The following is a 26515-nucleotide window of genomic DNA, read 5'->3' as shown; positions in this document are numbered from 1 at the left end:
TTCCACAGATCTTAGATGAATGCTACATACTTTGGACTTAGCTCAGAATCACACTTAGAAAAATGTCTACTTCAAAAGAGAATCTTGAACTATGCTAAAACTTGTCAAGAAACTAGGATTTTTCTTTCATTTTAGTCTTTTATCATGTGATAACAAAGCTCGGATACCGAATATGATCCTTGAGATCACACTTAGTCTCCATACAAGTTATGACAAAGTCACAAGAGTTGTGCCCATTTGAGAACAAGGGTATGCTTCGAGACTTGAAATTTCAAAGAATAGTTTGATAACTGATCTTAAATCAAGAGTTTGATCCTTTTGAGATAACTCATCAAAGCTCCTTTAAAAGGTTTTAATCTTGACCAACTAAGGATCTTTGTAATATGAAGGTTGTTTAACTTAGTGCAAAAATCTTATCAAGATGAACTCAAATCTTCTTGAGGTAGGCTCCTTCTGCGATGATTCTTAAACCTCTGCAATTTAGATTTGGCCTACCAGGGATTTCAGACTAGGGCTTCTTTTGATCCTTACCCCTTCTATTGACTATAAATTTTCTCCTGACATTTGAAAAACCTTCCATTGCCTTATGAGGCCTTCTCGGTCTTCCTGAGGTTGCAACAAGCTTTGAAATTTCGACTTTTGAGGATTTAGGCCTTTCTTGAGGCATGCTGAAGCTCGATTTCAAATTATCATACAGACCATAAAAGAATTCAATCAAAGACTTGATTTGGCCTTTAGGGCTAATCTTCCATGGAGTAAAGAGATTTGATCTTTCACTACAACCTTCGACCTTCTTGAGTTCGAACTTGGTATATCCTGCAAGAAATACTTTGAATCTGTTGGGGTTATATTCTTTCTTTGCCTCTGTAAACACCTCGCTGCCCTTCAAGAATTCTTGTCCTAGATTCGCCTTGCACTTCTAGTCTTCATAAGTGTCTCAACCCTCTCTACTAGGCCTGTAATTACTTTGTCCTAATCACAATACTCACCATAGTAAACTAGCCCAAAACTTCCCCTTAAGAACTTGTTCAGCAGCTCTTCAAACTTCTCCAAACTAGCTCTGATACCATGTTGAAATTTGAGCGAAAGCTAGAATTTCTGAACATGACAATTACTTGTGAAGAAATTATTGTTTCCTTTTAGTTTATTCGTTTGTTATTCATCAAGCAATTATCAACTTAAGAACAAGAAAATAAAATTCAAAGTGCATATACACCAATAATTAGGCCAGAGGCCAGGGAAAAACCCACAAGGGGAAAACCCAGCAATCCTTTCGTTATAGAATCTTACTCAACAAGAGAAATCCAAGTCACATCTAACCTGCCAAGTCAGCCCTCCATTAATAGCCCAAATTCTGCCACAACTCTATCAATAAGTCTGGTCACAAGATGCCATGTTCCTGTCCTTAGATGCCATGTCCCACGAAGAAAGAGTACCTCATATGGCTCGAATAATCACAGAAGATATAATGCCTCAAGTAACTTGCATTCACAAAAGTATAGTGACTCTGGTAGCTCGCGTTTATAGAAGTGTAGTGCCTCAGGAAAATTCGCCTGACCATAGAGAAGCGTGCCTCAGAAAATTAGGATTCCACAAGAGGATATTACAGAAACTCTGTAATATCCTGTTTCCGAGATATCCCTCAAACCCCAACAAACTCCAACCAAATACGTCCAAATGATATAGTGACCGGGAAACTCAAAGTGATAAAAAAGAAAAAAAATAGCAGTGGTGCAACATATAATAATGTGAACATGAAATATAAGCAGATACTCAAGAAATGCAAAGAGAAATGCTAAGCCATTTTATTATACTGAGTAATGGAATGAGAGTACAGGTGGTGATCAGAAAGATGGCACCTCGACTTGCACAAGGCAAGTGAAGAAATACACTCAGAATATCAAAGGAATGGCCTCTCTCTGAACTGTGTCCAAGCTGCTGGAGAACTGTTGTGCTGCTGCTACTACTGGAAATCAAATGAGGATTTGGGGCTGTTCCCCTCCTCAGAAAATGTTGAAACTCTGGAATCAGACTCTACTCAAGAAACCCAAAAAAACCCAGAGAGCTTTTCTAAAATAGCCGACCCCCGAAAATCACCCCCTTGGGGATCTATGTTGTCCCTCAAGGCTCTACGCTGCCACTGAATAGAATCCACCAAAACTCAGCCCGAAACTCTACCAAAATCCCCCAATATGCAAGAGCTGATCTCTTGCTCAATCTCCCAGCTCAAATCCTCCGCAAAACCCTCAATCCAGAACTCCGACCAAAAGAATTGCGTCCCTCTCTCAAGACTGCGCAGTTATCCAAAATGCTCAGTTCCTCCTCACTCCAAAAATTAATCCTCCTGCTAAAGACTGTTGAAAACTACCTTGCCCGTGCAGGCACTCGAAGTCCCCCGAGGCTAAGGGTGAGATCTCCGAACGGAGACACTCGTTGCACTAAACAGTGCTGCAGACAGGCTAAACAGCCAGCGTGCTCTAAGTCGAAGTGACTAGCTCAAATGCACATAATCGAATGACAAAATGAGGAGGCTCCCCTCTCCTTTATAGCATTGGCCTCTCTCAATCCCAAGGCCCACCTCCTCCAACGCAATCCCTTTTTTGCCACGTGTTCCTTTCCATCTGCGCAGTCCCTCCAAGTGTCTGCGTGGGCCCCATCTCTGCGTGGTCCTTTGGCCCCCTTGGCTCCCCTTTAAGTCACAACGTTGTGCTACTAGGGAGTGACTTTATTCTAAAGGTGAGTTATGTCCCCCTTTTCCTCACCTTTTTATTTATAAATAACTATAGAAGGCAAAATTGAGCAAAATCGAATATTCCAATTAGCCATGGCTAATTAGGAATATTACAAACTCAAACTATTCTTTGGCCTTCTCTTCTTGCTTGAGCGAGGGCATACATATCTCTCCTTGTTCTTTTGTACTTTGGCCTTTCTTCACTCCTTGTATACTTTGTAGATTGCAGAGATAGCTGACTTGGATGTTGTGTGTTATGATCTCCAATTGAGGGATGCCAATAGGCTATATATAGTCTTCTCTACAAGCAAATGGGTGCCACATGTAGCTGAGCTAACTTGACAAATGACACTTGACAAATTTCAAATTTATTTCTTTAACAAGGGTCACGAAGAACATGCCCTTTTACATTTTTCTTTTGACCAACGCAAAGCATGAAGAACATACTAGAAAATAATAATATTTTTTCTTCTTTTGTTTTTACATAAAATACATATTGATGCAAGTACAATGAAAATTATGAAGACTAACCCTAGTTACAATTTCAACATCTGGGAATCAACTGCAGCCTTGCGGCTGTGATGTCCAAATTGCAGACCACTCTCCAAACTAGCCATAAACCTCTTTTTCTAGAACAGAACTTCGGTGATGCTAGGATGCCTTTACTTTGCCCTTCGCTCCACCGAGTAACCACAAGAATTCTGCCTTCATACCGTTGGAAATGTAACTAGGTTCAGTCTTCATTATTATCTTTGTACTTGTATCAATTTGTATTTCATGTAAAAGAAAAAAAAGAATTTTATTTAAGCATGGGTTTCATGCTCAAGTCTAGGTCAAGCATGTTCTTCATGCTCCTAGGGTTTAATGAGTCAAAAGAGTCTTTGTCATATGTATAAGACCCATTTGGGCAATTTGTAACAAGAAAGAAAAATTATTTTTGAGTCTAGAAAGTCAATTTTGTCTCCCAAGACCAAGTTGGCCCTGCCAGAGAAAGTCAGCCTAGGAGAGGCCTATTCGACCCCTTGAGAAGGGTATATATTGGAAGAAGACTTCGACCTATTTGCACATTCACTCAAGCATTCGATCTCTGCACCAAGAAAGAAAGAAAGAAGAGCGAAGAACAAGGAAGGAGGAGAAATTCAAAGAGAAGAAGAAAATCTGATGTTTTTGATCATTTTCTCTCACATGTGCAAAGATCCTAGGGTTTATGCAATTGTTGCAAGGCCGAAGATTGCAGGTCGAATTGCAAACTTGAGGAAGAGGGACAAGATTTGTGAAGGTTGACCATATTTGACTTGATTGAGAAAGACATTTGGAGGGTTAACTTGGGGCTTGAGGAGGTTTTGGACTTGGTCTTTGGGTCTTGGAAGGTCTCATTTTGATCTGATTCTATAAGAAGAGGATTGTACGAGTTTTCCCCAATTGTGGGGTTTTGCCCTGGTTTGGAGCCTATATCTTGTGTTCTTTTTGTCTTTGTGATCTTCATGTTTTGGTAATTGCTTGATGAAGTAAAAACTAAATAATAAATAGCCAACAAATATCACAAGTAATTATCAGGTAAGGAAAATCAACATTAATCTACAAATACCTTGATTTTCCAACACATACCACATCTGAATTTCTCCAAATAATGTAATGTGCCAGAACAAGAAAAAGGTAGGTGTCTAGGTAGGGTGGGATCAACTCCATCAAAACTAGATGGAAGGATTAACTAGGGTGAGATCACCTCCACTGAAACTAATCAAAGATCAAGGGTCTTAAAACCCTAAGAGCCTCAAGCTCAAGAAATCAAAGATATTCCAACACAAATTGATGATGATCAATTGATTCCAAATTTCCTTTATTTATAGATTTCCCCATGAGGTTTCTCAAACGTGAGGGGTGGCAATGCAACCCCCAATTTGTGCTTTTTTTGCCCCAACCGACCCATAATCCACCCAAAGTTGCCTCAAACATTAGAAAATTGGATTTTCCCCCTTTATCAAGACTATAGCCTACGAGGTACAATAGGCTACTCCATCCTCCCTTGGCCAATTAATCAATTGGGGACATTACAAAGACACAACATCCATCCAATCCACAAATTTGGGAGCAGTGTTGATCCAAATAACAACAAAACTATCATGATGGGCCACACATTCTCCAAGCTTTATGCCATTGTTCTATACCAATGGCTTTCTGAGGAACTGGAGAATCAACATCTTAGAGCTACAGGAAAAGCAAACTTATGCCCATACTACCAAACGATTGATCACATCTACACCCTTTAGCACCATCACTAAAGAGGCCCGCCATTGCTCTTCACGGGTTTACAGTTGCTTTGTTGATTTCTAGAAAGCTTTTGACATGGTTCCAAGGGAGGCATTATTCCAGAGCCCTTGTGACATTGGCATATTAGAGATCCTCTTAACTGCTATCATGAGACTCTATGAGTCAGTGTTGGGGCATCTCAAGATGGCCCATGGTCTTTCAAACTTCATTCAGAGTACCATTGGGGTGAAGCAAGGGTGTCCCCTCTCTCCGACTCTCTTTGGGATTTATATTGATGAGCTCGAGTCTTTCCTCCATGAGCACATACAGGAGGGTGATGGTTGCCTACTACACCATGTTTTGATCTCCTTGCTCCTCTTCGTTGATGACTTGGTCTTGTTGGCCTCTACTCCTGAGGGATTATAAAGACAAATTGACACGTTGGGCAATTTTTGTGACCTTTAACAGCTGAAGATCAACTTGGGAAAAACCAATATTTTGATATTCAATGCATCGCAGAACTCTATTGCAGACCTACACTTCTACTATCACGGGGTAGAGATTGAGATCGCCACATCTTACACCTACTTGGGGGTACAGTTCATTGGGCCCAGATTTGGTATTTGGCAGGCACTCCAAGCTCGACTCAATAAAGGCTATGAATCCCTAGCCCTCATTGAGCAACAACGCTTCCAACCATAGTTCCAAGACATCTTGTCCAAGATCCACCTCATGGAGGCCATTATCAGACCCATGGTCCTCTATGGCTCTGAGATTTGGGGACCCAATTTACTACAATTAGATTAGGCCACAATGGAAAAAGTCTAGACCTTGCTTCTTTGGCGTATCATCCATTGCAAATGCATAGTTTCGCACCCCATTATTCAGGAAGAGTTCAGGGTCCACCCATTTTGCCTTGAGGTCCTTTTCCTATTGGTCTCTTTCCTTCATAAAGTCAAATCTTATAGAGACTCTGCTACCGGGAGAGAGATACACCTATCTTGCACTTTGCTCTTCGGCGGCCATTGCTTCATATACCCCCTTAGGTTGTGCTCGTGGATGGTTCGCAGAGGCATCTCAGCTCCTTAAGTCGATGACCATCTCCCCGAAGTTCCTTCCTCCATTTAGCTTCTCCCTTGATGGACCAACAAATCTCTTACCAACTCGACAGAAAACGAATCAAGCCATTAGAGAAGATACCTACTGACTATACATTCAGGTCACTTGGACATCCCCCTTGGTGAGCCTTGGCCCAAAGATGTGTTGAAGAATGTAACTAGCTTCAATCTTCATAATTGTACTTGTCAAAAGAAAAAGTTATTATTAAAGAAAATGACTTATTAAAGCATGGGTTTCATGCTTGGGTCAATGTTTTCTAGGTCAAAGTCCCTGTGAGGACTTCTAGGTTTTGTCTTGAGTCATTAGAGTCATTGTCATTATTATTAGACCCTTCTTGGGCTTTTGTATCATGTAAAAAGAATTATTTTTAAGTCAAAAAGGTAATTTGTCACCTCCACACCAAGTCGGCCCTACCCTCAACAAGTCAGCCTGGATTAGGGCAATTCAACCTCACAAGAAGCCTATATATTGAGCAGTTCGACTTCATTTGGAGAGCATCATCAACAAGTTCGATCTCTAAGAAGCAATAGCTAGAAAAGAGTGTGAAGTTGAAGGAGAAGAAGGAGAGAAGTTGGGAAGAGGAAAATCGAGTTTTTGGGCTACCTTTCTCTCACACGTGCGAAGATATTGAGCTGAAGCTAGGGCCGAAATTTTGTCTCTGTTGCAGGGTCGAAGTTTTGAAGTTGGGGGGTGAAAATCTGATGTTGGGGCCAAAATTATGATCTTAAGCTACACCTTGAAGTGTTGACACTTGGAAGAATGAGAAAAGGACATCTACAAGGAGGAAGGGTTGACTTGGTGGTTGGAGGAGGTCTTTATCTAGGTCTAAGGAGTCTGGAAGTGCCTCATCTTGAATTGAATTACTGAAGGAAGAGTTCTTGACTGGGTTTTCCCCTTTTAGGGGCTTTGCCCTAGCTGTCGACTACATCTTATGTCTCTTGTTCTTGTGATATTCACACATACATAATTTGGTAATTGCTTGATGAAAGATAAACTAATAAAGAAGTAAAATAGGCCAACATAATTCACAAGTAATTATCAAGAAAGAGGAATCAAACCCTAATATCTACTAGCATTGATTTCTCAACAAGATGTCCTTCTACCTAGGGCATTTTTGGAGTTGTAAGATGGCCTCATCATCTACTACCATTATACTCGAAGGGTTGGATGCACTCACTTGGGATCCCACTGGGGTAGCTTCGAGTTAAGTCGCATCGACTTCAGGTGGAGAAGGATCACCATATACCACGATCTGATTGTTGGAAAAAGTCTTCAATAATGTACTTGAGTCATCATGTAATGTAATTGTCAAAAGAATAAAGAAAAGAATTTTATTACTATTATTGTGACTTATTAAAGCATGGGTTTCATGCTTGGGTCACCATGTTTTAGGTCAAAGTCCCCATTAAGGACATCTAGGATTTATTCTCTGTCTATAGAATTATTGTACATTTAAAGAGACCCTTCTTGGGCTTTTGAATCATGTAAAAAGGTTTAGTATTGAGTCAAATATGAATTATGGAACCTCCACACCATGTTGGCCTAAGGGAAGATCAAGTCAGCCTAAGACCCTATTCGACCCCACAAGAAGCATATAAAAGGATGGACATTGAATTCATTTGGAGCATCACTTCTCATCAAGTTCGAATTCTCTTTACTGGGCAAAAGTGCGAAAATCTCTTCACTGGGCAGAAGTGCAAAGTTCTTTTGTTGCTGGGAAAGTCTATTGCCGAGAAGCCGAAGTGAATGTGAGTTTGGGTGAATCTAAGGAGATAAGGAAAATCAAAATTTTGGTGGTGGTCTCTCTCTGTTTCGTGCTCTGGATTGGGAGATCGAAGTCTTCCAAGTTGAATTGTTATCGGAAGTTGTTAGTTGCTGCAAGTAGTTGCATAGTCGAAGTTGCCGAGAAGAGGTCAAACTTTTGGAGGCTGGCTTGGTGTGGAGGGAAGGTCTGGTCTTGGTCTAGGGTGAAGAGTGTCAAAGAATACTATTGAAAGGAAGAATTAATTTGACTGGGTTTTCCCCTCGAGGGGGCTTTTGCCTTGGCATGTGCCTACATCTTGTGTCCATTGTTTTATGTACTGTTGTTTTTGGTAATTGTTTGATGAACTAAAGAAAGTCGATATAAAAAATCATAATAATAAGAAACATCACAAGTAATCATCAAGATCAAGAAAATATTTATTACCTTTCTGATTTTCCAACACTGATAAGGTCTACTAGTTGTGCAACCTACAGATGCCAAAGACCGAGATACACCTTGTTTTCCATGCCTCATATACTATGAGATCAGAGGATGATATCATTGCCTATATAGAGAGTTTGAAGGATCCCTCTCTACCTTCCTCTGATATCCTAACCAGCCATCCCTAGCCCTCTTCATCAGTGAGATATTTAGACATAGATCTTAGATCGTACATGCCCCGTCTCACTTGGGGATGATTCATAGGATCACATCAAACTTTTAGGTTGACCCTGTTGATCGGAGCAACAAGCGATGAGCTAAGTTTCAGGGTATTTCAGATAATAGAGAAGTGAAACCTTGGGTCTCCCCTCAACCCCCCTCCCTTTGGGAGACCAACTGGTGCCCTCGAGACCGTTACGGAGGTGTCGAGCAGCACATTAGTTCACTCACACCCAGAGCTTCAGCGGATTTAGTACCAAACGGTTCCCAAATAGGGCCCCTTCCCCCCGACGAGTTCCTCCCCAGCCTCAACGGAGCAACCAAAGACTTATCCAAAGCTTCTTTCCTTTGGCCTCAGATGTTAGGAGTATCCCTCACTCCTACATCCTCCCCAGGATCATACAGCCAGACTCCTCATTGGATCCAAGGGACTTCGGTAGCAAACCAAAGCCAACGTCACCTCCCTTGCCGTCGGCTATCAGACTCTGGCATTCTTGACATCATCGACCTCCAGCCCTGGACTTATTCACTTAGCCTTCTACATGATCCAGTTATATACATGTTTATGAGGCTGTCCTATTATTGTATCACCTTTTTTTAGGAGTTGTGTTTGCACTCCCACATTGTACTTGTACTGGCTGTATACTTCAGTTCCATTGACCTATCTATGGTCATCCATTGGACATTAATAAAATTATCTTATCTTATTGAATAAATTCAAAATATTATTTATTTAATTAAGAACAATAGGACAACAGTCACCTAGGGTCTGGAAATTTACAAAACTTACTGATTTAAATATCAGAAATTATTCAGATTTATGCCCTAAAACACTTGAGAACAGGAAGTAAACTTCAGATTTATGTGTTAGAATATAAAATCAGAATTTTGAATTTCCCCTTCATAAATCTGCATAAATCTACTTCAGACCTATGACAAATGGTTGCAGATCCACCAGTAGAACACTCAAAATCTGAAAAATAATTGTCCCTTTTGTGTATTTTCGAACTGGTCTCTCCTTATCTTGTCCAAGTCAACTCTTGTCAACTTTCTTATTTTTCTCATCTCCTTCATCCTCTGCTCCTCCTAGTTTTTTTCCGCTTATAGGGGGGTCATCATCCCCAATGTCTCCTTCGTGGTCAGAATTAACTAAACTTGAATGTGTCTTCCTTTCCTGCTCAGTAGTCATGGCTTCTCTTGCTGCAGCTTTTTGTTCCGTTGATTTTTCTATTCTCCTAGCATCTTCTTCTAGTATCATCTTTGTAGGTCTCTCTTTGTTTCTCACCTAAGGGGTTCAACATCTACATTCCATTTCATTATTCTATCCTCTGTTGCTTTAGCTTTTTCATTATTTGATGTAATATCAGACATCATTGTATACCTTAATAATTTCTTGGTCTTGCTCTTCCATCTCTATGACTCATGGTCTACGGGATTGAGGATTGAGGACAACTCTACTTGGTTTCTTTTCATATCCCTTTTAGTGCTCTAATTCTGCTGAATTGTAAATTGTGGTGTCCACATCCACTATTTAGAGACATTGAATTCTTCTTCCAACATGCGTTGTAATACTTTGGCTATCCTGCCAGCTTCAGTGTTCACATTCTAGACACATCTACCTTTTTAATCTAAAGAAGGTTTATGTTTTCATATGTTTTAGGTAGAAGAATTGCAACAACATTCCAACAGGGACGATTTGGGTAGAATAATAACTAATTGCAATAACAATCCAAAATACGTAAGAATACGCAGAGAAAACATTAAACTTTGTTTGTTTCATCTTCCTTCTCCTGCTTTTAAAATACCTATCCACAGCAGTTGTTTGTGCAATTGTCCCTCAATTATCTTTGCCCATTCAATCTTTTTCCCTCCTATTCATACCCAAGGAATGACGTACACCAATTCAATCAGCCAAGTGTTGCAGTCCTCTATGCCAAACGCTAGTTCACATTCTCACAATCCTTTGATTAGTATCATCCTTCACCACTTCCATGGGACATGTCTTCCTGCATTCCTTACATTTTGTCCATGCATCCAATCTTGTAGTTGCATATGCTAGGCTATCTTTGATTCTTTCCCTGATTGTTTTTCTATCCTAGAGTTCTTCACCTCGTGGGATTCTAAACATCCTTCTTATGACCTTAGCTCAATGTCAATCATAAACCATGTTGTAAGGTTCATTATGACCTTGGCACTTGCAACATAATGTGTAGTTGTTGCATATACTAAGTTGAGAATCATCCCTACTCTCAGCAAAATATGCCCTATGTCAATTAAGGGGATTTTTTACCCCTCCTCAATAACTACCATGTACAATTCTCATCATTTACTGCATTCGTTGCATTGCCAATCACCATTGTTGCTTTGTCTAGATTCCTAGTTCTATTACTATTTGCTCCCCAGTTACACTTCTTTTACTATGTTCTTACACTACCTCTACTACTCTCTATAACCTCTTCCAACACTGCTTCAATGTAGTAGCTTTACAATTCATTCCCCAATTTGCCTATCCTTGTTAGCTAGTTTGCTTCATTTACAATTCCACTCCACTTATTGCTGAGTAATGACTTCAAAACTTCTCAACTTTTCCCTCTTAACCAGTGTTGCGAGGGAGCCCCCCCCCCAATCCCGCTCCCAATCCGCGTTCTGGGTGGGAGCGACTCGGGAGCGGGTCGGGAGCACGCTCCCTAAAAAAAATTTTGCTCCCTGCCTTTTCGGGAGCGTTTTGCCTTTTTTGCAATTTTTATTTTTGTAGTAATGTTCGAAATGCATTTGTTTTTGAAAGAAACAAATAATTTTTGAGTCGGGCAGCTTCATGATCAAGTCTATGGCCGTAGTATTGATATGCTATTCATGGTAATATTAAATTCTTAAAGTAAAAGTGACATTCTCTTCACTTTTACTTAAATTTTTAACATTACCATGAAATGGCTCGGGATGTTTGAGAGTGGTTCCGGCTTCATTGGATTTCATATGGAGAAAGTAGAATTTTAGATTTCATTCAAAATCTAGCAGACTTATCAGTTTTTCAAGATTTCAGAATTGGGGGATTGCAATGTTTCCATTGAATTTTGTCATGTATTAGGGTATGGAACTCGTATTTAATCAAGAGCACCAATCCCTCTATGTACCTTGATGTTAGTGACATTGGTTGTCCAACTCCTCTATCATGACCCTCCTAAAAATGTACGCATCACTCAAACAAAATCTTGACTTTACATGCTATGCTTTTTCTATCTTATGTTAATGCTTAGAGAGTGATATTAATGACAAAGATCCCTATACAGATACAAAGGTAATGACAAATATATCTCTGGATATTAATGCTTAGAGGGTGATATTAATGACAAAGATCCTAATTGTCCAAAAAGACTAAAAAATTAGACATTTCTCGTGGTGGCAAGAGGCCCAAGCATACGAAATAGATAATAGATTTACTTCTCTTTTCTAGTTTCTAGTAGTTTTTATAACTATCGACTCTTTCATATTTATTATGATATTTTTTTAAACAATATATGACAATTTAAGTATGAAGTTAGCAATTATAACTCATTAGTAATGAATTATGAATATGATGCTTCATGAAAGTTGAAAGTTGTTTCATTTCATTTCATTTTATAACATTTCATTTCATGTTAGATATTATCTGTTGTAATGGTTACACTTAGCTTACAAGTACAACTTTGGTGATCAATGATGATAAATGTTATATATTGAATTTTGAAAGCTTGAAACTTTAAGATTGATGAATCATGAGACTCAATATGTTGTATGTTACTATGTTACTAACTTGTGGACGTGGTTGATGAAGATTATAACTTCTCGATGATTGTTGTTATATGGTTCAATCTATGTTTTTTATATCTAATTCATTATTCTACATGTTTTTGTTGACATATATGTAGCAAAATATAAAATATATAAAATATATATATATAGATATAACACACTCCAAGATTCGCTCCCAAACCGGGAGCTTCTAAAAATGTCGCACCCGCTCCCATTTTCGCTCCCGCTCCCAAGTAACGCTGCTCTTAACACTTCATGTAACATCACTTGTAATTAATTCACAATTTTTCTAGTAATGGCCCACCATAAATGTTGTTGCCACTCATACTTTGTATATCTTGTCTCATAAAATGATGGGTTGCCATTTTATTCAAGTCTTTGTTTCACTATCTTATTGTGCTTTTCAAGACATGTTCGTCTTGCAAAATCCCTTGTTCCAAGCATTTATTCAGATCTCTTTTGGTCCCTTGAATGTCTTGTCTTTTCCTAACTTTTTATGCCATCGAGTCTCTTGTCCTATGTCTAATCTAAGGTCTTGTGAGACAATATGTCTAGCGTGTAGTCTACCTTCACTATCCATTGTCCCTAAGATGGACGGTGTCTTCTACCCTTACCTTCTCAAACTCTCGTCCTTCATCAAGTGTCTTGTCCTGTTAAAATTGGCAACCAGGGCAAAACTTCATGTGGGTCATCTTATTCATGGCTGATAATATTTTTATTAGATTCCTCTCGTCGAGAGGTGTAGGATTGATATAAAGATCATCCGATTCCGATAAGTATTCATGGAGATATGAATTTATTTTGATTATGGAATTATTATCAAGCCGACCTACAACTCATGTAGGCTCAGAAGCCCAACAGTCGCATCTATTCACCCACAAACGTTGTGTATAAATATAAGAAGACTTTTCCTCATTTGGACTCACTCATCTCATCACATCTCTCTCTCTCTACTGCGCAGATATGAGTCTCTTCTCTACTGCGCTGAAATGGGTCTCTCTCTCTCACACATGTGAAGCCGGAAGCTGTTTGAAACTGCAACTGCAGAAGTAAAGATTGACTTGCGTGGCCTAGAAGATCTCCTCTTTGGAACTGCGCTGTAGGTTCATCTGAATCTCCTTTGAAAGCCGCAACTTTTGGTGGTGGAATGAAGTCAATTCGACGAACGGTTTGCAAGATATCGATTGCCCTAGTTTGAAGCCGGAAACTGCTGAAACTGAAGCTGCAACTGCAAAAGTAAAGATTGACTTGCGTGGCCTAGAAGATCTCCTCTTTGGAACTGCGTTGTAGGTTCATCTGAATCTCCCTTGAAAGCCGCAACTTTTGGTGGTGGAATGAAGTCAATCCGACGAACGGTTTGCAAGATATCGACTGCCCTAGTTTGAAGCCAGAAACTGCTGAAACTGAAGCTGCAACTGTAGAAGTAAAGATTGACTTGCGTGGCCTAGAAGATCTCCTCATTGAACTGCGTTGTATGTTCATCTGAACCTCCTCTGGAAGCCGAAACTTTTGGTGGTGGAATGAAGTCAATCCGACGGTCGGTTTGTGAGATATCGTCTGCCCTAGTTTGATAATGAAGTTGCTAATGCTGATGCTGCTGATCTAAGGTTTGCTACTGCTGATATGAATCAGATTTATTGTACTATTTCTCTCTGCTGAATTATTGAAGATAAAAGAAGATTTGATCAAAGGGTTTCCCCACACATTGTGGGGTTTGTCCCTGGCTAGCCGCCACATCTTGTGTCTCTTGTCTTGGCTTGTTTTCTGTCGATCGTTTAATGTTCTATCTGCACTTTACTTTATGTACATGTGATTGCTAATCGGTGGAATATAATAAGAAAAAGAAGTAAACTGTTATAAGCATAGAACATACTATAACTTAACATCTATGAAATCACGGTTAGACGTGACACCCTATGCTTAGGTAAACCCAATTTCATTATCTTCAATCCTTCCACTAATGATTTGTCTCACGAAAGTCAATGTCTTGTACTTTTCTCTCTGTATGTACTATGACTTTTGTCCCCTTTTACCTTGTTCCTTCAACAACGTCCCCATCTCTTCTCGAGCCATTTCCTTTAGCCCCCTTTATCCCAACAATTCCTTGTCTTCTGCAGGGTCATCCCTTACCTTCCTTCCAAGTCAACCTAGGCAAAAGTCTTGTCTCTTATGCAATCAAAAAATTGGTGGGATACATGTCCTCTAAAAAACCCGGCTCTCACTGTCCATCATCATCCCAATGGACTTGTCCTTCCCCTTCTTCACAAGGCTTAAATCCTTTACAACTTTTGTCTACCATCCAATTGTTGTGTCCAGTCCATCATCCAATCAGAAATTGGATGGGACAATTGTCTCCAAAAGACCTGATCTCCATGTCTGTCTGGACCAGTGTTGATAATATCGCCGAGATATCAGCGATATTCGGAAATATCGCGATATTTTCGGCGAGCCGATATATCGCCGACAAAATATCGCGATATTTTCGGCTTTTGAAAATATCGCGCTATTTCCGAAATATCGCCGATATTTCAGAAAATATCGCGTGACAATCGAAAATATCGCCCGGTGACTGTAAAAAATTTATGCACGGCCTATAAAAATCCGATTTTGGTTTTTTTTCATATCATTTTCATTTCTGATTGCTGGAGAAGGGAGGGGAGAGTTATGTGGTTGCTGCCAAGGAGGGTTTGAGCGTTCTAGGCCCTAGTATTGATATGTTATTCATGGTAATGTTAAATTCTTAAAGTAAAAGTGGCATTCTCCTTAATCGTCATTTTCATCCTTTTACTTAAATTTTTAACATTACCATGAAATGACTCAGGATGTTTGAGAGTGGTTCCGGCCTCATTGGATTTCATATGGACAAAGTAGAATTTTAGATTTCATTCAAAATGCAGCAGACTTATCAGTTTTTTAGGATTTCAGGATTGGGAGATTGTAATGTTTCCAGGTGACACCACCTGTTCGGGCTACCCCTGCCACCAGTAGAGGACGTGGTCTACCTCCTATAGCTCCTACTTCTAGTTCTTCAGCTTCTAGAGCATAGAAAACTCCACTGCCAACTCCACCAGCACCAGCATCTACATCTAGAGGGAAAGGGAAAGCTGTGGCATTTTCTCGCAAGAGGGGCAGAGGAAATCAATAGGATTAGACTTTAGTTATTTTCTTATGTGTTTGTAAGTTGTAAATGAATAATGAACATTGAATATTCAAGAATCAAGACCAACCATATCACATTCTAATTTCTAAATAGTAAATTTTGATTCTATTTATTTTTTTAAAGTGAACTATGAACTTTGAGAAGTAATTATATTTTAATTTGATTAGATATGCTGCAGCCTGCAATTTAATATGGATAAAAAACAATATTTTGGTATATATATATATATATAAAACGTGTCCCCCATGTCTTGTTTCCAGGTCGTTGTGTTTCGTATTGAATACTCGTATTTACGTGTCCTCCGTGTCTCGTGTCCTCGTGTCATGTGACTTAGCTTAGACAATATTGACGTATTGTCTCCGTGGAGGGTGGAGTCTGAGGAGCCCCTCTTGGAGGAGTCACCTTCATGGTTAGAGCCAGTTGCAGATGATCCATTAGAGCAGGGGCAGCAAGAGGATGACTCGGAGTTAGAGGAGCAGCAGCACTCAGAGGAGGAGCAGGAGGAGGAGGAGGAGGACACTGCGGGAGCATCAGCATCAACACCGTCTGCTATAGATATAGGAGAGCATAGCCCCATACCTAGCACTCATTATTTGACATTAGGTGCAGAGGCAGGGTCAAGGCCTCCTACTACTAGGGGTAGGCCTGGCAAACAGCCCATCATGTTTTCCCATAAAAGGGGGAGAGGGCAGTGATTTCAGATAGATAGCTGCTAGTTTTATTTGTTGTGCTACATATAACTCATGATGATCAGATACTTTTATATATGTGATGTTATTTTGTATTGGTTCTCCACATTTGAGTCCTTGAATGGACAATTATCAGGGATCAGCAGGATTTGGTATCGCCTTTGATGTATCATTTCTATTTGACATCATATATATCAGTGTTTTCTTCATATTTATGTGCCAATGTGTTTATTTCATGTTGTTATTGCTTTATATGTTTAAAAGTCTGAAAAAAAATGAATATATTATGCATTTTTTATGCTTGCCAATATTTTGCCGATATTTTCGCCGATATTGCCGATAAGATATTTTCTGGACCCTCGCCGATATTTTCCCGATACCGATATTATCAACACTGGTCTGGACGACAAATAAAGAGCACTCAAATTGCCCCATTTCTGGTGAGCCCTGCTTTTTGACAAGTCAAAGTTCCATGTGTTCTGATTGTTGTTTGGAAAAACCAACGATCTAGGTCATCCTAAAATTGGCCAAATCCCACAAGGGAAAAGTTCCCATCTCAGAGGCAGAACTCTGACTTCCGGCATAGTTCCTACTGAATTTGGGATCAATTTTGCCCAAAAAATCAGGGCAATATGAGCGCCCCTTCTCCCATGTTGTCCGTCTCTTTTGATTGGTCTTTCCCTCACTCAAATTCCCTTGGACACAACTCCCCAACAAGAGTAAGGACATCACATCTCTTTCAGTTTCCGCTAGCTAACATATGTCTTTCCATCAACTTTAAATACATTGTATTCATAAGAACAAGATAATTGATAATTCCTATAGCACACAAAAGAGGCAATTGAGAGCAGACCCCAACAATGTCGATGTGAGAGTAATAACATTTGCTGCAGGAGGAGAAAGAGTCAGGCAAACCATAGGGAACATATGTGATGCCTTAGAGAGAAGGGAGAAATGTGAGATGTAGCCCAAACACAGATGAATTTGCAGACATACAGTCTGAAAGTAGACCCAAACTTGCCATGGAAGAGAAGACACACATGCTCAACCTGCTCATTATGCAAAGAACATTGTAGATGCAACCCACACATAACAAAAAGACAATATTGCAAAACTGCATGTCTGTAGTACTCTGAAGGAAGTTCTTCCTGCATACACAGAAACTTGATTACTGCAGACTTGAAACACAGCAAAGAAACCCACAAAGAAGGAATCTACCTGATGCACACACTTGAAATAATCATATGTCCCACGATCATACCAGAGAAGACACCATCGACATATTTATACACATTGAACCTAGATGCCATATTTTATGGCTCATATGCATCAGACAGAGAATTTGAGCAGACAAAGGCAAGTGATTTTCTAAGGGTTCGTAGCAGTGACAAACTTCTAGGGCAAGCTTTTCTAAGCCTCACCTAGACCAAATTTATAGACTTGAAGGTATTTTTTCCTAAGTTGCACAAAACATGGAAACATGTACTAGTTTAGGAAACAAGAACACCCGGAAACATGACACTCTCAAACAGGTACGTCAAGAAAAACACAGTGTGTGTCTGTGTGTGTGATTGTTTAATAAAGCATTTTCTTGCAATAAAATAAGAATGATAGGTTAATTTCTAGGTAGGTTTAGAAACATATTAGAGGTTGACTCATCTTCATTTCCATAGATTAGGGAATTTTAGACTTCCTATGGGCCCCACACCCCTCATGGGCACTTCGGGGTTTCCGAAAAGTTTTCAAGGCGTTTCTAAGTTTCAACAACAATACTGGTGCGAGGGCATTTTAGGAGTTTCATGCAACAGAGTATATTTCTGTTTGGAATACTTTGTTCAAATTGCAGACAACAAATTCATCAATTGAAAAAATTGATAGACAGAATCTTTACATTTAAATAATGAAAATACAACTTTGTCCAATGGAAAAGAGTCTCTAGGAAGTATATGGTGAAGAAACAAAGTCAACACAAGGAAGTAAAATATCAAATATAAAAATAAGGGCAACAAGGCAAAATCCCTTATAGGTGTAGGATTATCAGAAACTCAAATTCAGCATTTGGATTCAAAGAAATCCAGAAAAGAACTATGGGAATCACTAGAAAAATCATTTGGCAGTAAAGCAGAAAATCCAAAATATTTATAAAAACAAGAACTCTTCAGTCTACAAATGTCAAATGGTGAAAATATAGCAGATCATGTAAACAATTAAAGGTCACTGTTGTCACAACTTGCAGAAGTTGCATTCAAATTTCAATATAGAAGACAGATGCAAATGATTAGAGTTAAAAAGTTTGTCTTCTAAATGCAACACTGTAGCCTTTATACTTAATCAAATGTCTACAAACACATTAGAATTCTTGATTTCAATTCTTGTAGCGAAGATAAAAAAGATTGAACCATGATGTAAAAGAAATAGATCACGCTATTCTTACAAAATGCAAGCTACATAAAGGAAAGACTGGCAACAAAAGAATTGGAAATGAAAACACATGTTATTATTGTGGGACACCAAATCATGTTGCCTGGAATTATAGGATTTGTGCTACTGATTTGCTTAAACTAAAAACAAAGAAGGGTGAAAGAAGTAGTATTGTCAAACATGATAGCTGGGATTCAGGAGAAAGAGGGTGATGGTGGTGGTGAAACTAAGGCTGATTGTTTGTTTTATTTGGCCAATGAAAAAGGTAGTCACTTGGATGCAGCCTTCAGAGATGATGGATTTTAGGGGTTGCTCAATATGGACAGTCGTCTAGGATTTCTCTATATCTTTGAAGTCAAAATCAGTATTGCTTTTTATTTTGAATAAATCATATTTATCACAATAAAAAGAAAAGTCACAAAACAATAAAACAAGGCCAATTTACCACAATAGATTGGAATTTATGACAGGACAATATGAATTTATTGCCAGGCCGCCAAAAAGAATCTATTTTGAAATATGTAGCTAGGTTCAGTCTTCATAATGACAAATGTAATCATGGTTTCGTGTATTTTATGTAAAGAGAAAAATAAAATTATTATTATTATTCTTGAGGCATGGGTTTCATGCTCAAGGTTATTTGATTAATGTCAAGCACCCATTGAGTGCTTCTAGGGCTTGTCTTTGAGTCAACAAGTCATAAGAGTCATTGTCATGTATGGAAGACCCTTTTGGGCATGTTACATATTGTAAAGAAAAATTTATTTGAGTCAAAATAGAATCAAAGTCCCTCAAAGACCTTGTCATATTGCTACAATCAAGTCGGCCTTCAAAAGGAGCAAATCGGCCTATCTAGAAGGACAAGTCAGCCTATTAGGACACTCAAGGAAGCCTATATATAGGAGCATTCAGCCTCATTCAAAGGAGCATCGATCAAGCATCCAAGAGCAAGCAAAAAGTGTGAAAAGGAAGAACAAAGAGCCTCTTAGATAGCGAAGAAAAGAAGAAGTAAGATCGAAAGTTTGGGACTGTTTTTGGGCCACCTAAACCTCACACGTGCGAAGGAGAACTAGGGCACATTAAGGTGCAGCAAGTTCAGATCGCAGTTGTCAAAGAGAGCCGAGTTTTGGGTCAAAAGAAGTCTCCCTTGCAAGCCAAATTGATAAGGAGAAGAAGTCATCTCAAGTAAAGGAAAGAGGAGGACAAAATCACCATATTTCTCTCACACGTGCCAACTAGGGTTTCTGCTACAAAGGTTAAAAACTGCAGGTCGAAATTGCAGTCTAAGGTTGCAGGTCCGAAGCTAAGGTCAAAGAAGAAATTACAGCAACATCAAGGCAAGGTTGACTTGATTTGACTTGGCGAGAAGAGGAAAAGGTTGACTTGGTCTTGCAGGAGTCTTAGTCAAGGGTCATAGGTCTAGGGATTCGTCATTTGAGGTTCTATAAGAAGAGAAGAGTTCTTGTGGGTTTTCCTCTCAAGAGGAGAGGTTTTGGCCCTAGCTGATAGCCTATATCTTGTGTCCTCTTGTCTCATTGTTCTTTATTGTTTGGTAGCTATTTGATGATAAGAACACTAAATATAATCAAGTGAAAAAAGAAGCTAATCAAGTTAAGTAAAATACATCACAAGCAGTTATCAAAGTAAGAGAAATCACCTAACTAGCTGACCCTAGATTTCTCAACATGGTATCAGAGCTAAGGTGACAAGACAAGGAAAGGAAGCTTGAAGAAGGAACATTAAGAAGAACTACCCATCTCATCTCAAGGATCACACCATCTAGAGGCAACAACAACAACAAGACCTCAACACCCTTTCTCATTCAAAGAAGGGTTCTACATTTGAAACATTCTTGAGAAGTTCACAATTATCATCACAAGGAATAGAAGACCTCAAGGACCCTACCTCCACACAAAGAAGAACTACATTACTGCATCTTAAAGTCTCTTCACCCAAGGGAAGCAGGAAGAAGCATTGCCATCATCATCATCTGGGTGATCTCCCTCTTTTTGAGAAAAGGATCACATTTCAAGAATATTTGAAGAAAGGCATCTCTAAAAGAATTGTTGTCATCTCAAAGCAAATTTCATCATCATCAAGAAAGGCATTAAGTTGAAGATTTCATCGTCTAGGAGTATCTTCACTTGACAAGTAAGTATCTTTATATCTATGTCTTAATCTATCAAAATGACTTCATTTTGCAAGGAGAGCAACAAATTGGTTGGGTCATCAAACTTTCTTGCATGGAAAAAGAGGGCAGACTTGATCCTCATAGAGAATAAAGTTATTGGTCATGTCAATGGTAAAGTCTCCAAAGTCCAAACCATCTAAGGAGCAAGATCAAGCATTATCAAAGTATATGAAAGAGGAAATAAGGGCTCAAAGAATCCTTATAGAATCCATCAAGAATCCCCTCATTCCTTATGTAGCAAAATTGGAAATAATGTCCAACAAAGAAATGACCACCATGGTGCTCAATGCACTACCTGATGAATGGGGCAACTTTGTATCAAGCATCTACAGAAAGTAGGAAGCCACCCAATTCAGTGAACTTTGGTCATTGTGTAAGATTGAAGAAACCAAGTTAAAGGCAAAAATCAATGTGGGATCATATGAACAAATTCAAGCATTCGATGCCATGGCTAGGAGAAAATGAAAGTTTGGTCCTCAGAAGAAGAAGAAGATCGATATGTCAAAGACCCAATGCTATGGATGTCAAGAATATGGGCATTTCAAGAGATTGTGTGAAACTCAAGAAGGACAACAAGAAAAGGAAAGAAAGAAATGAAGTTCGGACAACAAGAAAAGGAAAGCAAGAAATGAAGCCCATGTCACTGAAGAAGTGGAAGAACCTGAGAAGAAGAAATCAGAGGAGGAGGAAGTGAAAGATCTCTACTATGACTAAGATAATCTCCTTCACTTAGTTCTTTTCAGTTTTGTAAAAGATAGCTATCATGGTAGGAAGCATTGTAAGTATGATAAGATGCATCATATTGGAAGATGGAATCATATTAGAAGCATATGATTGAAGCAAGAGCTTATGACATCATTATAGAAGCTTGAAAGGATAGTTGAAGTAGAAGTCTACATGGTTGTAGCAATCATCATAGAAAGGAAGTAGCTCATGGTAACCTCATTGAAAGCATAAGTAGTATATATGGTTAGAAGAAAGTCATCTAGCATGATAGAAGATAGAAAGAATTCATCATACATCATCATCATTAGGAAGGAGCATTTGCGAGAGGAGGATAATCAAAATCCTTCATTTGAATCTTCATTAGAAGGTTCACCTCTACTTGGAAAAAGCAAGTGCCTCACTAATCATTCCACCTTGTGTGGGATCTATGGTTTAGAAAAATGATGGTATGATGACAAAGAAGTGCAACATGTCAAGGTGGTTGAAGTACTTTCAAGCAAGGAAAGGAAGCTGCCAAAGGAAGTCTAGATGACCAAAAAGAGAAAAGAGGTATGTATATATTTGATAGATTAAGTCATGTCATCATATAGTTGCGGATAGCATGGGTGAATGCTCTATCTTATGAGCATGATCAAAGAAGGATCTCTTCCTTTGGAAACATGCATGAAGGCATATGTCTTGAACCAGTCCACATATTGACAAGATGAAATCAACATAATATGACATCGTATGGAATATGAGGTAGTTGACAAGATGAAGGAACTATGTATAGAAGTTCCTGGGGAGCAATATGTGAAGAAAGGAAGAAGAGTTTGTGAAAGATGCAACTATTGATAAGAGAAATGACCGACATCCAATGACTAGAAGAATTAGCTAGGACATCTCCATAGAGAAGATTTGAAGACCTTGATAAAGTTTGTAAAGGAAGGAGACCCTTCACATTTAGAGTCTTGGAGATGCGTTTATGAGTATGCAAGATGTTAATGTTGCAAGCAAGCAAATGTCGTGATGAAAGGTCATCATAAATGGTAACTTTGATTTGATGTTCAAATTTTTATTTTTTAACAAAATCTAGTTGGGTTGACACAGGGCTACCGAAAGAGAGTTTTAGATGTCACCTACAACTAGTTCTCATGGAAATGGATGGAAGATCCTAAAAGAAACATGACTTGGAAGAGGTAGTTGTATGAAGGAAAGCCATATGTGGACTAGAAGATCACTTTCCAATGAAAAAGAAGGATGACATGACTATTGATTCAGCCCTATGGTTCGTTGAAGGAAAGTGATGGATGGTCGATGCACTACGAAGAAAAATCTAGAAGATGAAGGCTCCATGATGAAGAAATTGAAGTTCATGACATTGAAAGGAGGAGACCTATAAGCAGCTAATAGTACCATGATCTCCACCAAAGAACAGAGAGTTGTTGTTGGAAACAAGTCCCTAGTTAAGAGGGAGCTTGGAATCAAGTCCCCAGTTGAGAGGGAACTTGGGCAAGTCCATGGTTAAGAGGGAGCTTGAGTATATTCTTTTATAGGAATGAGTATATTCTCACTAGTTGAGAGGGAGAGATAGACACATCATTCTTGTCTTCATGTGATGAAGAAAGAATGGAGGATTGGTAAGCATTTGAGATTGATTCTGATACTCTTTGGGGATGTGGTAGGGCATCCAATAGGCAAGAGTAGTCGAAGAGGAAGTTCCTTGAGGATATGTTATTCCAAGATAGGAATTGTCCTAAAAGGACATACCTTGTGAACACTCGGGTGGGGTATGTGCCTTGAGAGACAATGATGATGGTGTCTATCAATCATTGGTCTCACCAACATTGTGCTCTGATCTTGTGGAGAGATAGAGTTGTTAATCAAGGCCTTGCTATGTGACAATGTTGGTTGGTATGATGAGATGCTCTAGCATAAGCTAAGGAAGTAGCTTATGAGATGGCTTACCAATCTGACTCTTCTTATGAGAATTCTTCAGTTTGAGAATGTCCAAGTACCTTGTATGGATTATGAATACCTCCCTAGTTAAGAGGGAGTGTTGAAATATGTAACTAGGTTCGGTCTTCATAATGACATATGTAATCATGATTTTATGTATTTGATGTAAAGAGAAAAATAAAATTATTATTATTATTCTTGAGGCATGGGTTTCATGCTCAAGGTTATTTGATTTATAGGTCAAGCACCCATTGAGTGCTTCTACAGCTTGTCTTCGAGTCAACAAGTCATAAAAGTCATTGTCATGTATGGAAGACCCTTTTGGGCATGTTACATATTGTAAAGAAAAATTTATTTGAGTCAAAATAGAGTCAAAGGCCCTCCAAGACCTTGTCCTAGTGCTACAATCAAGTCAGCCTTCAAAAGGAGCAAGTCGGCCTATCTAGAAGGAGAAGTCAGCCTATTAGGACACTCAAGGAAGCCTATATATAGGAGCATTCGGCCTCATTCAAAGGAGCATCGATCAAGCATCCAAGGGAAAGCAAAAAGTGCGAAAAAGGAAGAACAAAGAGCCTCTTACATAGTGAAGAAAAGAAGAAGGAAAATCGAAAGTTTGGGACCGTTTTTGGGCCACCTACACCTCACACGTGCGAAGGAGAACTAGGGCACATTAAGGTGCAGCAAGTTCAGATTGCAGTTGTCAAAGACAGCCAAGTTTTGGGTCAAAAGAAGTCTCCCTTGCAAGCTGAATTGATAAGGAGAGGAATTCATCTCAAGCAAAGGAAAGAGGACAACAAAATCACCAAATTTCTCTCACATGTGCCACCTAGGGTTTCTGCTGCAGGGGCCAAAAGCTGCAGGTCTAAATTGCAATCTAAGGTTGCAGGTCTGAAGCTAAGTTCAAAGAATAAATTACAGCAGCATCAAGGCATAGTTGACTTGATTTGACTTGGTGAGAAGAGAAAAAGGTTGGCTCTGCCTTGGAGGAGTCTTAGTCAAGGGTCATAGGTCTTGGAATTCTCATTTGAGGTTCTATAAGAAGAGAAGAGTTTCTGTACATTTTCCTATCAAGAGGAGAGGTTTTGGCCCTGGCTGATAGCCTATATCTTGTGTCCTCTTGTCTCATTGTTCTTTATTGTTTGGTAGCTGTTTGATGATAAGAACACTAAATATATTCAAGTGAAAGAAGAAGCCAATCAAGTTAAGTAAAATACATCACAAGCAGTTATCGAAGTAAGAGAAATCACATAACTACCTGCCCCTAGATTTCTCAACATCTATGAGATGCAAAATTCCTTATATTTTTAGCATTTTTATTTCTTGTTTGAAAATTTAGCATAAAGGAGATTTTTGACAATCTTCCACCAATTTTAGGAGGGGCAAACAAGGATTTGCATTGCCATAAATGAATCTTTTGTGCAGTGCAGATCAACTTCTATCAGTTGTTTTCAGATTCCCATTTAAGTGTTAAATTTTCAGCATTTAAGGGTTTGCAATGTGCATAGTGTTTACCTCTTGTTGAAGATTTTTCCTTAATGATTGAATGATTTTCTAGGTCTGATTTTTTTACATGAATTCTTCAGTTTCAATTTGGTTTTACTTTTTTGACATAAGTTTTTTTAATCACCCGACAAACATGCCAAAGGATTTGGAGTCATAAAGGAGATACAGGCTTGAATAGCACATTTTAATTTTGACTCTTCTGAGCTATTGCAGTGTATTTTTTTATTTCAGTTTTTCAATAGATGATATATGTGATCTAGAGTTCATATCTGTGTAATTGCTGTTGCAATTTTCAGCAATATGTGTTTGTAGATTAACAAACTCAGAAATTGCTGTTTTGATTGAGGTTTTCAGTTTTCAAACTATCTAAGTTTAGGTTTATTCTTTCTGAGTGCAGAATCTGCTTATCATGGTCTGAAATTTAACAAAAGGATACCTCTCATGCAGTTAATCATCCTCTTATTTTCATGACAGATAAGAGCCTTTCTTGGATTGGGGCCTCAAATGTGTAAAAGGGTAACAATGAAACAAAGCCTTTCAAACCGGTATATTTTAGGCAGGGCAAAGCTACTGTAATAATAATAATCTATTTTTGAGATCACATCATCACCAAACACCGAATTGATGTATGAAATACCCTTGTTTGTGGCACAAGAGAAAAGCTTTCTTTGATAAGGGCTTCTACGGTGTCGAAGGGTAAAAAATGAAACAAACCCTTTCAAAATGGTATATTTTGGTTTAGGGGTGCAATCTAGCTGTTGTTCTAGGACTGCTGGGCATTGAGAGTTGGACTGGAGGTTTCGCTATAGTAATACATATGACCATGGATTGGGTTCTCCAGTCCCAGCATGATGCTAAATTTTAACCTTGTCTGCCAGGTTTAATTTTCATAACTTCTATACCTAAATGTGGTTGTGCTAATGTCTATTCAAGGCCACGCGGAAGCAAAGATAAGTTACATGTTTTGCAAGGAGAAAATTGGGGATTTCGAATCCCATGTTGCAGAGGAATAGCGGTCCATCACTATAAGAGTGTAAAGAAAAGAAATCAACAAAAAAGGGGAATTTAGTGTACAGCTAAAATAAAATAAAATAAAGACTGGTTCAAGATAACATTCATACTTAAAAGTCATCGTTGTAGAAAACCGAGACCACCCACAACCAAAAGAAGAAAGTAGAAGTGACAATTGGGGTCGATGGGCACAATGCTGCTTACGTGAAATCAATATCTCCCTCCACTGTGACACGAGGCTCCAGCGCTTTTGCAAATGACAACACTGATGGGTGCTGGGAAAACAAAACCACTTGAAGATCTGGAGACAAAGCAAGCCAAGAGTGAATTGCCAACGCCTGCCGTGCTCCCACACTGCCCACAAAAGCCCCTGGTGCTGAGAATATTGTTACAGTGAGACCTGACAGTAATTCTTTGTCCTCCATGGGGGCTCTGTCAGGCTTGCCTTGATCTATTAGCGAAGGAAGCAGCTGTGTTGCATATAGAGACAGCCCAATCAATAGAAACCCAGCCAGCCATGTGGACCACAGAGCCACCTGCAATGCCTGATAAATGGATGCCCCATTGTTTAATTCTCTCTTCC

General features: G+C 39.0%; 1 protein-coding gene across 2 annotated transcripts in view; it reads right to left on the bottom strand.

Annotated features, from left to right (window-relative positions):
* The window catches only part of LOC149205824 (Nucleotide-diphospho-sugar transferase family protein), an 85467-nt gene that overhangs the window by 58581 nt on the left and 371 nt on the right, over positions 1 to 26515 (bottom strand). Inside the window, exon 2 of one of the 2 annotated variants that reach the window (XM_089395174.1) lies at positions 26137 to 26477. In XM_089395174.1, the coding sequence (XP_089251300.1) occupies positions 26137 to 26477 (341 nt within the window). Of the gene's footprint in view, positions 1 to 26042; positions 26478 to 26515 lie in introns of those variants that run through there. The other variant, XM_089395175.1, reaches the window with a different exon arrangement.

This window comes from Pinus tabuliformis, chromosome 1_2 (assembly GCF_031772625.1).
Source record: "Pinus tabuliformis cultivar Carrire ecotype Pingquan chromosome 1_2, CPIR1, whole genome shotgun sequence".
In the NCBI taxonomy this organism is placed as follows: domain Eukaryota; kingdom Viridiplantae; phylum Streptophyta; class Pinopsida; order Pinales; family Pinaceae; genus Pinus; species Pinus tabuliformis.
The sequence above is the reverse complement of the archived record's forward strand: the minus strand, read 5'-3'. Positions and strand labels throughout refer to the sequence as shown.